Source organism: Eupeodes corollae, chromosome 2 (genome assembly GCF_945859685.1).
Source record: "Eupeodes corollae chromosome 2, idEupCoro1.1, whole genome shotgun sequence".
Classification (NCBI taxonomy): Eukaryota; Metazoa; Arthropoda; class Insecta; order Diptera; family Syrphidae; genus Eupeodes; species Eupeodes corollae.
Window position 1 is genome coordinate 100,018,167 of NC_079148.1, and position 15,091 is coordinate 100,033,257.

The 15,091-nt window shown below is 36.8% G+C and overlaps 2 protein-coding genes across 3 annotated transcripts in view; one reads left to right on the forward strand and one right to left on the reverse strand.

Moving 5' to 3' along the window:
* The first annotated feature begins 1,924 nt into the window (after positions 1-1,924).
* LOC129945144 (uncharacterized) lies at positions 1,925-7,159 on the forward strand. Its single transcript, XM_056054802.1, has one exon. The coding sequence runs from the start codon at positions 1,925-1,927 to the stop codon at positions 7,157-7,159; it is 5,235 nt and encodes a 1,744-aa protein (XP_055910777.1).
* A 4,167-nt stretch (positions 7,160-11,326) lies between these two features.
* LOC129947600 (cysteinyl leukotriene receptor 1) overlaps positions 11,327-15,091 on the reverse strand; it is a 180,521-nt gene continuing 176,756 nt past the window's right edge. Inside the window, exon 8 of one of the 2 annotated variants that reach the window (XR_008781736.1) lies at positions 11,327-11,724. Coding sequence is in view for 1 of the 2 variants with exons in the window: in XM_056058230.1 (XP_055914205.1) it covers positions 11,612-11,724 (113 nt within the window). In the remaining variant the exon portion in view is untranslated. The remainder of the gene's footprint in view (positions 11,725-15,091) is intronic. The other variant, XM_056058230.1, reaches the window with a different exon arrangement.

A 15,091-nucleotide genomic window follows, 5' to 3' on the forward strand; every position in this document is an offset into this window, starting at 1 on the left:
TATTGATTACCACAATGGCGCTCCTATAAAGACCCTTCACCTCCTCTAGCTTGGCTATTTTCCAGTTATGCGTCGGAAGGGACGGGTTACACACTTTGACCATCTCGAGAATGTCCTCGATACCAGCAGGTTCAATCGGTATCCAGATACGGGCTCTATGTTTGCTGGGAATGTCTTCCACAACGACAACCTCGAGCTTCGCACCTGGCCAAACTTCACCTAACCGGCTGACAGCAAGCTTGTAAAGGTCACAAGAACAACATACAACTCATAAAATTGGTGGAATATTTAAATAACTGTTGGTACGATCCACGTGCCAATCTTTTCTTTACCACATAGCCCGTTTATTGGAATCTTCTAATCTTTAACCCATCTATGCCAAACCTATATGCAAACAAAATTTATTCTTGATTCGTTTTTGACAAGTTTCTTGCGTTCAATTTCGATTTTGTAGCTTCACTTTACTTCAGCTTTTGAAGCTCTTACATACATTTTTCATCTTCTTAACTTATTTCTAAATATTTCTAAAAAATGATTGCCTTTATCTAAATAAGACTTTTGACTCTTACGAACATTCTTAATATGATGAATATGACAAGTCGATATAAACCAGAAATCCAAAGAAGATAAAAACCGAAAGTATATTATGTTGAGTATATCCTTGATTCCTTCAGTGAAATGGATTTTCTACTTGCATTCGAGTTTTTATTCCAATGAAAAAGCGAATGGCTTTAGTGATTTTTCTTTCCACATTTCTCTGTGCATATGTATACACAAAATATTGCTGAAAAAAACTTTCTTTATGCTTCAATGAAATCACAGAACATATTGTACTTTCGTCGAAATCAACTAGAGAGTTCGCTTATATTGAAAAACTGAGTCATACTTATAGAATCAAAACATTATGTGATAGACTCAAAATCTCAGTTTTGTGGTTAGATGTTGAAAATTATAATTTTAATATTCAAACATTCACATTATACTGTCAATATTATTCTTAATTATTTGATTCTCTTTAAAATAGAAAGAAGGTCCATAATTGGACTGGGAATTTTTTTTTTTTTAGAATTTTGAACATTTTAGCGAGAGATTCTGTCTTCCTTTCCTTAAGCTCGATTTTTGTTTTTAAATTGTATTCTGGTATCGAAAGTAGTTTCACATCGCACGTTTGGAACGTTTCATACTTTCTTGAGTCCCAATGGCTGTGTTTGTGATTTAAATCGCTTTATTTTATTATATTGATAACTTAAATCTTTTTACTTAATTAATTATATTGAATTAATTTATATTGAATTTAAACATCTTACTCTAATTACCAAACATTGTAAACTTTACCCTATGAAGTGTTTCTTATTGTTTTTTGCTACTCGGATTAAGAGATAATCCCTTTCTACAATTGTTTGTAAATTATATTTGAAATCAATGCTAGATGATATCATAAAACTGTTTTGCCATCTGCAATGCGCCAAAATTGTATGTACATATGTACAATGTATATAATGAAAGCTTTGTTTTTCGCATTTATGTAAATCGATTATGATTCTAAGAAAACTTGAATTGTCCCTTTTTGAATTCGATCGCCAAGCTGGTAAGATCTTTAGAGATCTTGGTAAGAACAATAAAATTTGAAATATTGATTGGTTGTGTTTTTCACTATTTAGTGATTCATTTTATTATAATCAAAATCATTGGTCCTTCGATCCCGATATTTTATATTTTTTGAACTGGTGATTAATTGAAAAATCGAGTGTTTAATTCACTAATAAGAAAAAGTATTCAATAGCTAATTAAACTTATTAATATTAATCGCTAAAAAGACAATAGCTTAAAGTACCGGTTTATAGAAATCTTTAAGAAATTATTCAAGGTGTGGTGGATTAAATTTCGATTTCTTAATTAAGAACAATAATTGTATTTGATTAAAATGACGTCACTGCAACTTCGTGGACATGCTAAGGGAGCCATTACGCGTGCGACGAATTTTTGTGAATCTCTTACGGGCGATGAAGATTTACCGATGTTAGAAGTCAGATTAGAAAAATTAGAAATCGCGTGGAAAGACTTTTCGTTCCACCATATTTCGTCTTTGGAAGGTTTAGACGAGCAAGCAGTTTTTACGCTTGAAGCAGAATTTGAAGAATACGAAATGAAATATTTTGGTGCACATACGAAATTTACGAAAGCTATTCGGGAAAAACAGAGTGTTGATAAACAAATTAATCTTGTCGAGGAGCTTGCCCAAAATCAATCCTCATTTCTTAGCAAACTGAATTCGTCTTGTAAATCTTCGAATGTAAGCCTTCCTAAAATTAACATTCCTCCATTTTCCGGCAATTACAAAGATTGGCCTACATTTCGCGACATGTTTATCGATACGGTAGATACAAATGATAAGCTTACCTCTACTCAAAAATTTCATTTCTTAAAATCTTTTTTGCGAAACGAAGCTGCTGATCTTATCAGCCATATATCCCCCACCGATGCTAATTATATTGGGGCATGGACAAAACTCGAAAAACGGTATAATCGCGTAAACTTACTCGTACATTCCCTTATACAATCGTTCGTTTCACTGCCTACTATGTCTTCGTCAAATCCAGACACCTTACGAAAAATTACGGACGGTGCCGATGAAGTTATTCGTGGTCTTCAGGCAGCGAAGAAAGAAACGCGTGACCCTTGGATTATTTTTCTGCTTCTCAACAAGCTCGATGAGGCAACCAGACATGCTTGGGCTAAAAAAGTAGGTTCTCGGGACGACTGTAAAGTGCAGGAATTGCTTGATTTTCTTGAATTACGATGTGATGCGTTTGAATCTTGCACTCCTATGAACACTCCGGGTACATCGCGAAAAAAGCACCCGACTTCAATTCGCTCACACGTAGCTGAGTCAGCAGGACAAAACCCTAAGTGCTTCAAATGCAAAGGTGATCACAAACTATCAGAGTGTCCTTCGTTTATTTCGCTAAGTATTGATTCTCGTCGGAAATTTCTTAAAGACAATTCATTGTGTTTTAATTGCCTTCGTTCTGGCCACGCATCTTACAAATGCTTTAGCCATTTTCGTTGTCGAGTCTGTAAATCGCGGCATCACTCACTTGTCCACTCCAATCAATCTAGTGGTCCTGAATATTCTTCGAAAGGGAAATCTTCTTCCGATTTTCCTGTAGACAACTCAAATGCTGACGTTACCTCCGGTGTTCCTATTGCTAGTTCTGATTCTCCCTTGTTGACCAACCATTCTTTCAATTTTGGTTTTCCAAAGCAAACATTTTTGCCTACCATTCTCTCCTATGTTCGTAATCATCAGGGTGAACTAATAAAATGTAGAGTGTTACTAGACACAGGGTCACAGTCTTCATTCATTACAGAAGCATTAGCTCAACGTATTGGTCTTCGTCGAAAACATTCTCGGATTCCTATTTTAGGACTTTCTTCTGCAAATGCTGGTCACACTAACGGATATATGTCAATTTTATTGGCTTCGAGGGTTAGCAACACCGTTCTACAGTGTGATGCACATATTTTGAGCAAACTAACTTCTAACTTACCAACTCACTCTGTTGATAGTTCGTCGTGGGCCTATATTCAAGGGTTGGAACTAGCTGATCCACTATTTAATATTTCGAGTTCGGTAGATATTTTACTAGGAGCAGACAGAGTTTGGTCGATTCTAAAACCAGAACAAATCATAGGCCCAGAAGGAAGACCGTTGGCGCAGAATACTTCCTTTGGATGGGTCATTACAGGAGAATTCGTTTTTAATCAAATTTCTTGCGTTGGCATATGTAATGCCGAATCATCTGTTGATACTGATTATCTCTTGCAACGCTTTTGGGAACTGGAGGAAGTTTCCACAGTCAGGATCCAAACAGATAATGATCCTGCTGAATTATTATTTCGTAAATTTGTTTCGCGCTCTGAAGACGGTAGATATATTGTTCCTTTACTTTTGAAAACTCCATCGCCTTCGTTTGGTAACACACTAGCTGCCGCCATGTCTCGGCTAAATTCTATGGAGCGTCGATTTCAAAAAAACCCTGACTTAGAGCGACAATATAGAAAGTTTATGGAAGATTACTTAAGTCTTGGTCATATGGAAAGCGTACCTGATGATGAGGCAAAATCTTCCCATGGTCGACATTTTTATCTTGCACATCATGCGGTGTTTAAGCCCGACAGTTCTACGACTAAGCTTCGGGTCGTTTTTGATGGCTCAGTCGGTGACTCAACTGGGCAGTCTATTAATAGCCATTTATACATAGGTCCTCCTATACAAAGAGATCTTTTCGGAGTTTGTCTTCGTTTCCGCCAGCATCGATTCGTATTTACAGCCGATATAGTAAAAATGTTTCGACAGATTTTGATCCGAAAACCCGAAACAGACTATCAGCGTATTGTCTGGCGAAATTCTCCTACCGAAAATGTGAAACACTTTCGACTCAAAACTGTAACTTATGGAACTTCTTCAGCTCCATTTTTGGCTGTTCGTGTCTTGAAACAGCTTGCTGAGGATTATCAAGTAACACATCCTATTGCAGCTCGAATTCTTTTGAACGATGTCTACGTTGATGACATCATGACGGGAGCAAACTCTATTGAAGATCTTATGAGAATTCAGTCAGAACTTGTAGAACTTCTATCGTTAGCCAAAATCCAACTTAGTAAGTGGAGTTCAAATTGCTGGAGTCTTCTGGCTAAGATACCATCAGAAGATTGTGAGTATTCTTCTTTGGATTATGAAAAGTCGTCTTCCTTCATCAAGGTATTAGGAATGTACTGGAACCCAAGCAATGATGTCTTTTCATTTCGTTTCAATCAACCTAAGCTTAACCAATCTCTAACAAGAAGAACTCTTCTATCGGAAGTTGCACGAATATATGACCCGTTAGGTTTTTTGGCTCCATCCGTGATCATCTTTAAAATTATGTTCCAAGAACTTTGGTCATCAGAACTTAAATTAGGATGGGATGACCCGCTTCCACAAAGGATAACTACCCAATGGATGAACCATCGAGATGAACTTCCTTTGTTTCGGGACATTCGGGTACGACGTAATATATTTTCTGAAAAGGACATAGAACTTCACGGGTTTTCGGACGCCTCTACGTTGGCATATGCAGCCGTTGTGTATGCGCGATCTAGAACGGTCTCGGGTGAAGTAAAAGTGACAATAATCGCGGCGAAGACAAAGGTGGCTCCTTTAAAACCTCTTTCTATTCCCCGATTAGAGCTCTGTGGAGCCCTTCTTTTATCGAAACTTTTAAAACTCATAAAATCTTCTTTGAATGTTCACAAATCTATTAGAGTATGTGCGTGGTGTGACTCAGAAATAGTGCTTCATTGGCTTAATTCACCTCCCCGTCGGTGGACAACGTTCGTGGCAAATCGCACTTCAACTATATTGGAAACGGTTCCAAGTCATTCGTGGAGGCATATTGCTTCGCAATCTAACCCAGCTGATTGTGCGTCGCGCGGTGTTTCCCCTTCCGAACTCGTAAATCATAGTCTATGGTGGTCTGGTCCTTCTTGGCTATCCGAATCGGAAGAACGTTGGCCAATTCATTCTAAGCGTTGCACATATAATGAAGTTGCTAATAAGGATCCAGTTCAACTCGAGGCCAGACCATTGCCTACTAATATCTTTGTTTCGTGGTTTTATGCAAGCGTTATTCAAGACATTATTGATAATATATCTTCGTGGCATCGGTTAATTAGAGTGCTTGCATATATTCGTCGTTATATATCAAATTTACGCGTGAAATCAACTGGCGTTCGCGTTTCAGGTGGCTTGAAATTCCATGAAATTCATTCTGCAAAAATTTCTGTCTTAAAACATGTGCAGCTGACTTCTTATCCCAGGGAAATAGACGACTTGCTTAAAACTAAGACTTTATCGCCGAAGTCAAATTTACTAAAATACTCTGCATTTTTGGACAGCGATGGACTCTTACGCGTCGGCGGTCGTATAAAACATGCAGCAGTTTCATATAATATTAAACATCCTATAATACTTCCAAAAACTAATAAAATTTCTTTTCTTATTGTAGAGGACATTCATAACAGATATATGCATGCTGGAGTGTCGGAAACATTTACATTTGTGCGGCAGCAGTTTTGGATAATGGGTAGCCGAAACATTGTAAGAAAGGTGATACATCGCTGCAAACCATGCTTCATGCAGCGCAAAGCAACTTGTGAGCAACTCATGGGAAACCTTCCACTTCAACGGATTCAGCCGAATCGAGCGTTTACAGACACAGGTTGTGATTACGCTGGCCCGCTCACAATCAAACTTAATCGAGGTAGAAAACCGAAACTGCTGAAGGCCTATATTGCACTCTTCATATGTTTTTCGACCAAAGCAATACACTTAGAGGTTGTAAGTGATCTCACTACTGATGCGTTCCTTGCCGCTCTGCGTCGATTTGTTTCCAGACGTGGACTGTGTCGGAACATTTACAGTGACAACGGAACAAACTTCCAAGGAGCAAAACGTTGTCTCTCTGAAATGCATCAACTGGTACTGTCCCAAAAGCATAACGATACAGTAATCTCATCGCTTGCAAAGGATGGAATTGCCTGGCATTTCATTCCACCCTCCGCACCTCACTTCGGTGGGTTGTGGGAGTCAGGTATACGATCCGTAAAGCTTCACCTTCGGCGTGTCATTGGGTCTACAATATTGACCTTTGAAGAGTTAACGACAGTAACTTGTCAAATCGAAGCTATCTTAAACTCTAGACCTTTATGTTGTCTCTCTGATGTGGATTTAAACCCTTTAACACCTTCTCATTTTCTCATAGGTGAACCAACAACAGCTGTGCCTAAGCCGAGTCAACTCGAAACCCCAACAAATCGTTTGACCCATTGGAATTTTTTGCAAAACATGGTTCAAGGATTCTGGAAGCGGTGGCAGCAGGAGTATCTTACGAGTCTCCAAGAACGACCCAAATGGCAAAAACAACTTCCAAATCTGAAACCAGGTGATATTGTGGTAATTAAAGAGCCAAACTTACCACCAACAAAATGGTTGCTGGGCCAGATTGAAAATGTTTCACCGGGTGCTGATCAACTTGTTCGTGTGGCCACTGTACGAACGTCAAATGGAACATCTACTCGACCTATAGCTAAATTGGCCATCCTTCCACTGTCCTGAAACTGGTTCAGGGGCGCCGGGATGTTTGTGATTTAAATCGCTTTATTTTATTATATTGATAACTTAAATCTTTTTACTTAATTAATTATATTGAATTAATTTATATTGAATTTAAACATCTTACTCTAATTACCAAACATTGTAAACTTTACCCTATGAAGTGTTTCTTATTGTTTTTTGCTACTCGGATTAAGAGATAATCCCTTTCTACAATTGTTTGTAAATTATATTTGAAATCAATGCTAGATGATATCATAAAACTGTTTTGCCATCTGCAATGCGCCAAAATTGTATGTACATATGTACAATGTATATAATGAAAGCTTTGTTTTTCGCATTTATGTAAATCGATTATGATTCTAAGAAAACTTGAATTGTCCCTTTTTGAATTCGATCGCCAAGCTGGTAAGATCTTTAGAGATCTTGGTAAGAACAATAAAATTTGAAATATTGATTGGTTGTGTTTTTCACTATTTAGTGATTCATTTTATTATAATCAAAATCAGGCTGTAATCATAGAGTTGTGTTCAACATACTAAAACCCTATAACGTCATTTAAAAACCCAAGCTCAACTCAGTTATTGCAAAAGAATTTGAATTTCAATTTATTTCAACTAACTTTGCTAATTTTTGTGTGTTTTTCCAATGATCTGACAAATCAACTTTTCTATGTGCATGTTTTCATTAACTTATTAGTCCTACAAAAGTTTGTGGTGACTTCATATTGACTGTAGCACCATTACATATAAGAATAAAACTTTCAAATCATTTTTATAAATCTTCAGAAAAGATACAGATACAAAATTAAAACCCTTTATATTATTAATTATAAACTTTAATAAGAACATAGTATGTAGTTTAGTTTTTGTAAGCCGAGTTTTTTTTTTAAACATATGGAAATGTTTATTATGTTGAAGAAATGATAGTTGAAGATGAAGATTTACATACCATATTAATTAAACCATAGCTATTGTCGGCGAAATTAGATTTTTTCTGAATATATGAAGTTTTAAACTTGATTTTAATAGTTTTAGAAAATAAGTTTGAACTAAGTTTTTAGTGCTTAATTTAAATCTGATTTTAACTATTTGCTTAATTTGAAAAGTACTAGTTTTCAATATTATTTTTATGTGTTGTTTAATGTGTTTGAAAATCTTGATATACAAAATTAAGTAGATAACAGATTTGTTACAAAAACTTTTTTTCACACCGTTTTGCCTTTTTCTGTTGAAAACTTACTTACTTACTTAAGCTGGCGCTGCAGTCCGGGCGGACCTGGGCCTCAACCAACATGCGTCTCCAGCCAGCTCGGTCCCTAGCTAGCTAGTCTCCAGTTTCGCACGCCAAGTTGGTTGAGGTCTTCACCCACCTGAGTGCGCCACCTGAGCCGCTGTCTTCGTCTACTGCGCCGTCCCTCGGCATTAAATTCGAAGACCTTCCGGGCTGGAGCGTTGATGTTCATTCGCTCTACATGACCTAGCCATCTAATTCGTTAGATTTTAATTCTCTTAACTAGGTCAATGTCGCTGTACAGCCCGTACAGTTCGTCGTTATATCTTCTCCTCAATTCTCCATCTATGCGTACGGGACCAAAGAAGAATTTTTCTCTCGAAGCACCCTAACACGTTCTCATCTTTCTTTGACAGGGTCCAGGCCTCAGCGCCATAAATGAGAACCGGGATAATGAGTGTCTTATAGATGGTGATTTTAGATGCTCGAGAGAGGACTTTACTGCTCAATTGCCTTCTAAGTCCATAGAAGCAGCGATTTGCAAGAGTTATTCGTCGTTTGATTTCAGCGCTGGTGTCGTTGTCTGTATTAATAGCGGACCTAGGTAGACAAAGTCCTTAACTACCTCAAAGTTATAGCTGTATATGGTGACGTTTTGTCCAAGACGTCGTTGTTCAATGTTCTTTTTTGATGACGGCATATACTTGGTCTTGTCCTCATTGACTACTAAACCCATCTTCTTCGCTTCCGTCGCAATGTTCAAAAACGCTCCACTGACATCACACTTTGATCTTCCAACTATGTCAATATCATCTGCTTATCCGAGTAAGTGGATGAACCTTTGGAGAATTGTGCCTTTAGTGTTGACGGTTGAGTTTTGCAAAATTCTTTAAAATCGATAAAGAGAGATCTGCCGTAATGTGAATATTTGATCGATAGTGGACTTTTTCGGTCAGCCACACTGATAAGGACCTATTAGGTTGTTGACGATGGACTTTAGACGTTCACATATTACGGCAAAGAAGATTTTGTAATCCATGTTAAGTAGACTTATGCCTCTGTTATAGTTGGCGCAGTTTAGAGGGTCTCCTTTCTTATGTATCGGGCACACTATGCTAAGATTCCACTTATCGGGCATGCTTTCTTCCGACCATATTTTGCAGATGAATTGGTGCATGCTCCGTACCAAGTCATCACCTGCTGCTTTGAATAGTTCGGCAGCGATGCCGTCAGCTCCAGCAGCGGAATTCGGTTTGTCATCGCCGTTATATAATTTGGAGAAGTGTACTTTCCATATATGTAGTACCCGTAGCATGATGGTTAGTGCGTTGGACTGTCATGCAAGGGGTCTTGGGTTCAATCCCTGCCTGTGCCACCTTAATTAAAAAAAAATAATTTTCGCGGGTACTGCCTCTCTCTAGGAATTGACAAATCCTTCAAGAGTAATTCTTGTCATGAAAAAAGGCTTTCTCAAAACTAGACGTTCGGATTTGGCCTAAAATTGTAGGTCCCTTCGATTCCTGACAACAGTACTCGCACACAGGAATGGTTGCGAGTTGTTAGTCACTAGGTCCTGGTTCACAACGGACTGTTGCGCCACCCCATTTGATTTTTGTACTTTCCATATTCTCTACAAAGACTGCGGTTCTACTACGATGTTCCCGTGATCGTCTTTAAAGGCTGCGGTTCGTGGCTAGTACCCTTGGGAGGTATTTCTTACCTTTTGGTAAAATTTACGAACCTCATTCCTGTTGTGACATCCTTCTATCTCCTCGATCGCTCACCGGTGTTTCACTCACCTCTTCTGCTCGTAGAGCTCACGAGCAGCTCTGGTCTTTCTGTGCAGCGCCGCGCAGTTTTGTGTGCCTCTTGTTTCGCTGTGCGTGCTTGTCGGCATTCGTCGTCAAACCAGGGGTTTCGCTATTGTGGCCGCGTGAAACCTAGCACTTCAGAGGTTGCATCTCTGATGGCTGCAAAGGCAATGTTGCCACTGGTTTTCAATGCTTAATGCAGGAAGCATAGGACTTCTTAAGAGGTTAGTAGAGACTCGATCGGAAAAGGACATGGCAGCCTCTTGCGATTGTACCCGTCTAACGTGGACTCTTTTCATAGTACTTCCTTGTTTTGGCTTCGATCGGGATATCCGTAGCCGTACCTTGGCTATAACGAGGTAGTGGTCCGAGTCAATGTTGGCCCCTCGGAATGTTCGGATATCCTGTATACTGGAGAAGTGTCGTGCGTCGATCGCTTTGTGGTCAATCTGGTTGACGGCTGATTGATCCTGAGATTTCCATGTCCTCTTGTTGATATTGAGATGTGTGAACTGCGTACTAGCTACCAGAACGTCTCGCTCCGCAGCGAAATCGATCAGCCTGAGTCCGTTGTCTGAAGTGGTGTCGAGGAAGAAAAACTAATTAAATATAAATACACAACAGTGATCCAGATTTTGTTTCTATTATTTAATTGTATAATCTTTTAAATAAAAGCCCTAATCCAAAAATATATTAGTAGTCTTCCAAGAAAATTTAATAAAAAAGAACATTGATGCAGTGCGCAGAGCATGAACGCATTAAGTTCGTTTAGTCTTATGCCATTTTTAATTGTTAGTCAAAAATCAAATAGAAAAGTAAATAAAAAAAAAACAACACACAAATTTTCTTTGCATAAGTAATTTAAACTCGCATTTATCATTTTATTTTTTAATAATTATTTTGTTGTTATTGTTGTTATATTAACAAGTAACATATATTTGAATTCTTAAAGATGTAAATTCTTTGTTTTTTTTTTGTGTATGTAAATAATGCCTAATTACATTTTGTATTTCTTTTTTTTTACATTAACATTTACAAAAATACAACAATAAATATACAATATACAACTTTACATAAAAATATTATAAAAGTGCAATAAAACTATAGCTCTACATTATACATAATACGTAAATACATTTATTTAAATCATATAACAATAGCTTAGCTATACATCAAGTGTCATACTTTATATTCAATTTATAATAACGATAAAACTTAATAAATAAAAGGAAATCATAAATAAAATTGAGTTTTTATTATTTTGAATAACTTTTAACTTATATTTTAAGTACATTATAGTACAGAGGTACCTATAATACATAATAACAACTTTTTGTCTTCTCCGAGTATTTATAAAACTTTATCATATTTTTTTTGGTTTTGTTTTATTTTATTAACTATTCACCCCTCTTTATTTATAATGGATAATATTTTCCATTTCATGCATTTCACCCCAGCCGTTTTGTGAAGTAGGTCGTCTCCTTGAGATCATGCCATTGCCACTGTTTCGAAAATATTCTGAAACTAAGAAAAAAAGAAATAATTTAGTTAAATAATGTTTTTGAAGTATTGAAAGAAAGAAAGAAAGAAAGAAGTTCAGTATGGGGATGGTAGTGAAGTTATGATAATATAAGTTTTATAAAAATTATTGGAAGTTGTTTTGAACAATCCCGTTCTCGCGACTTAATCTGATGTCTAATAACGCCACTGGAGAGGATGGCTTGAATGTCGAGCTCTTTAAAGCAGCTGGAGATAAGTTGGTTGGGAGCATGCACCAACTTATCTGTTAGATATGGTCAGAAAATAGCATGCCCGATGAATGGAACCTATGTATTGTTTGCCCGATTCTAAAAAAAGGAAACCCTCTAAACTGCAGCAACTATAGAGAAATCAGCCTAATTAAAATCTTCTCTGCCGTAATATGTGAACGTCTAAAATCCATCATCAACAACCTGATAGGTAATTATCAGTGTGGTTTTAGACCAGGAAAGTCCACAGTCGATCAAATATTCACATTACGACAGATCCTGGAAAAAACCCAAGAACACCTAATCGACACCCTCCATCATTTCATCGATTTCAAGGCCGCATATGACAGCATCTATTTCTACAGGGCCGAGCTGTATAGAGCCATGGCTAGTTTTGGCATCCTTGCCAAACTCGTCCGTTTGTGCAGGATGACCATGAAGAATTCACGCTGCTCCATAAAATTTGAAAAAAACTTAACAGAATCTTTCGATCTCAAAAAAGGGTTTCAGACAAGATGATGAGCTGTCATGCAATTTTTTTAACATAGTACTTGAAAGAATAGTGCAGAGCTCTCACGTCAACACTAGAGACACTATCTTTCCAAACTCTGTCCAATTACTTAGATATGTTGATGACATTGACATAATGGGAAGAACTCAGCGGGATGTCAATGGGGTTTCACAGTTAATAAGGGCAAAACAAAATACATGCTGTCGTCAAGAAAGGACGCCAACATCCACGGATGTAATTTTGAGGTCTTTAAGGCTTCACTGTAAACGCAGAAAACAACACCAGCGCTGAAATCAAACGAAAAATAACTCTTGCTAACCGCTGTTTCTTTGTGCGAAGGAAGCAATTGAGCAGGAAAGCAAAAAATCTCTCTCGAGGGACCAAAGTGTGGCTATTTAAGACCCTCATAAATCCCGTCCTGCTATACATCGCAGAAGCATGGACTATGACAAAAGCGGATGATAGCACCTTGGGTCGTTTCCAGAGAAAAGTTCTTCTCTGGAAACGACCGAAAGTGGAGTATAGGAGAAGATGAATTAACGCGCTGTACAGCGACGTAAACTTAGCCAGAAGGGTAAAAGTCCAACGATTAAGATGGCTGGGTCACTTAAAGCTCATTGAAAGTAATGGTCCGGCCCGAAAGGTCTTCGAATCCACACCCACAGAACAGCGCAGTAGAGGAAGACCGCGGATCAGGTGGCGTGCACAAGTGCAAATTGACTTCACCCAACTTGGAGCGCGAAATCGGACACATCTAGCTAGGGACCGAACTAGAGCGTGAAGTTTGTTGGGTGAGGCCCTAGTTCACATAAGACTGTAGTGCCACTTTAAGTAAGTAATTAAGTAAGTAAGTTTTGAACAGTAAATGCTATTGCATTTTTTTTAAGTAAATGTTTTTAGCTGCAGTAATTTCAAATATCGAAGATGACGATTTTTCACAAAGAATTGTATGTAATGTTCTATCATTGCAGGGTCTTCCATTTAACGATACCTATCCTCGAAATATTAAAAATTGTCCATCTGAAATGTCGAATTCTTGTGATTTTATAGCTTTGAAGGCCGAGTACCCTGTTAAACCCATTGCAAACAAACAACTGAATAATAATCAATCTGCGTACTGGCAGAACTTAAACAGATCGAGTGTTATTCTGAAAAAAAATTGAAGAAAAGGTGTAACAGTAAGGTTGTGTTAACACTTGCAATCAACTCTCTCTTTATGACTTTTAAATATCTGTGGAACATTATTTATATGGTAAACTGGCTCTCACTGCAATGCAAAATGCTGTGAAACAGGAAAGGCTTTATTTGTGACAGGCTGCTAAAAAATGTGAAGTACGGTACCAAATGCCAAAACTTTCCCTTCTCATATTCTGGGCACTACCATCAGCAATCGGTGGGACAATGTAACTTCGTATTTGGTTTGTCATGGTTTTTCAATGGTTTTTTTTATTCAATTTATTTTTTTTTAAATGAAAGTTGAATAGTAGAATTTATAGCACGATAGATTTTGGTTAGAGATTCTAAAAATTGAACGGTTAATTCAATTTTCTTTAAAAAGAAACCTTTAATTTTCAATATCTACGCATAAATATTTGTAAGGCATTTTTAAGGTTCTTAGTTCTCATGAATAATTAAAAATGTTTACCATCTTTCATAAACATACCATTTTTAGCAACAAACAACACTTACCTACATAATTCAAGTTTTATTAGCTTATAATTACATTAAAAGAAAGAAAAGACTCTCGGTTAAACCTTTTATTGGTCAGAGTCTTACATTTTCATTGATTAATTAATACAGTAACTTTCTAAGCTATATACAAGTTTCCAAAAAGTGAAACTTTGATTTTTCGCAACTTGTCGTTGGGACAATTAAGACTGTATTTTTTCTACAAAACAAGGTTCTTTATTTGATTGTTCTATCAATAGATATTAAAAAGATATCGTGTTTCTAAATTTTGGACGAACTCCAGAAAACTTAACTTGGCTTCTTTCAATAAGAAAAATTGTTTTGTATTTATTTTTTTTTCCACGAACTCATGGACCGATTTCAATAAATTTTTTTCTGCACAAGCTTTTATGATGCCTAAAAAATATTTATTTATAAAAAATGTTAACATTCTTTTTTGGATTAAAAAAAATTTTTTTAATTGATATCTCGAAAACGGGTAAAATTATATATTATATATATAAATTTTACGTGAAATTGTACAAAAAAATAATAATAAAAACAACACTCTAACGATTTGAGAGAAAATAAAAAACAATAATGTTTTTTAACTTCCATAGGAAGTTACTGTAATGGGTCTGATTAGTCGAATCGACAAATCGGACGTACGTTCGCGACGTTTTTTCCTCCTTCACAGGTCAAGAACCAGTAGAGATATCGACTTTAAATAAATTTTGGTACACAGATAATAATGCAGAAAGGGCCCTCAAGATTGAGTGGGTACTTTTTTCACCATAGCAATTTGAAAAAAAGGTGAACATACGAACCAATAACGCTAGCGAGTTGAATAAAATTGTATATTGTAACGTAATACCACACAAATATATTTTAGAAAAAAATTAAAATTAACAGTTTTTTATAAATAAAAAAAAACTGAAAAAAATATTTGTTACCTCGAAATTTA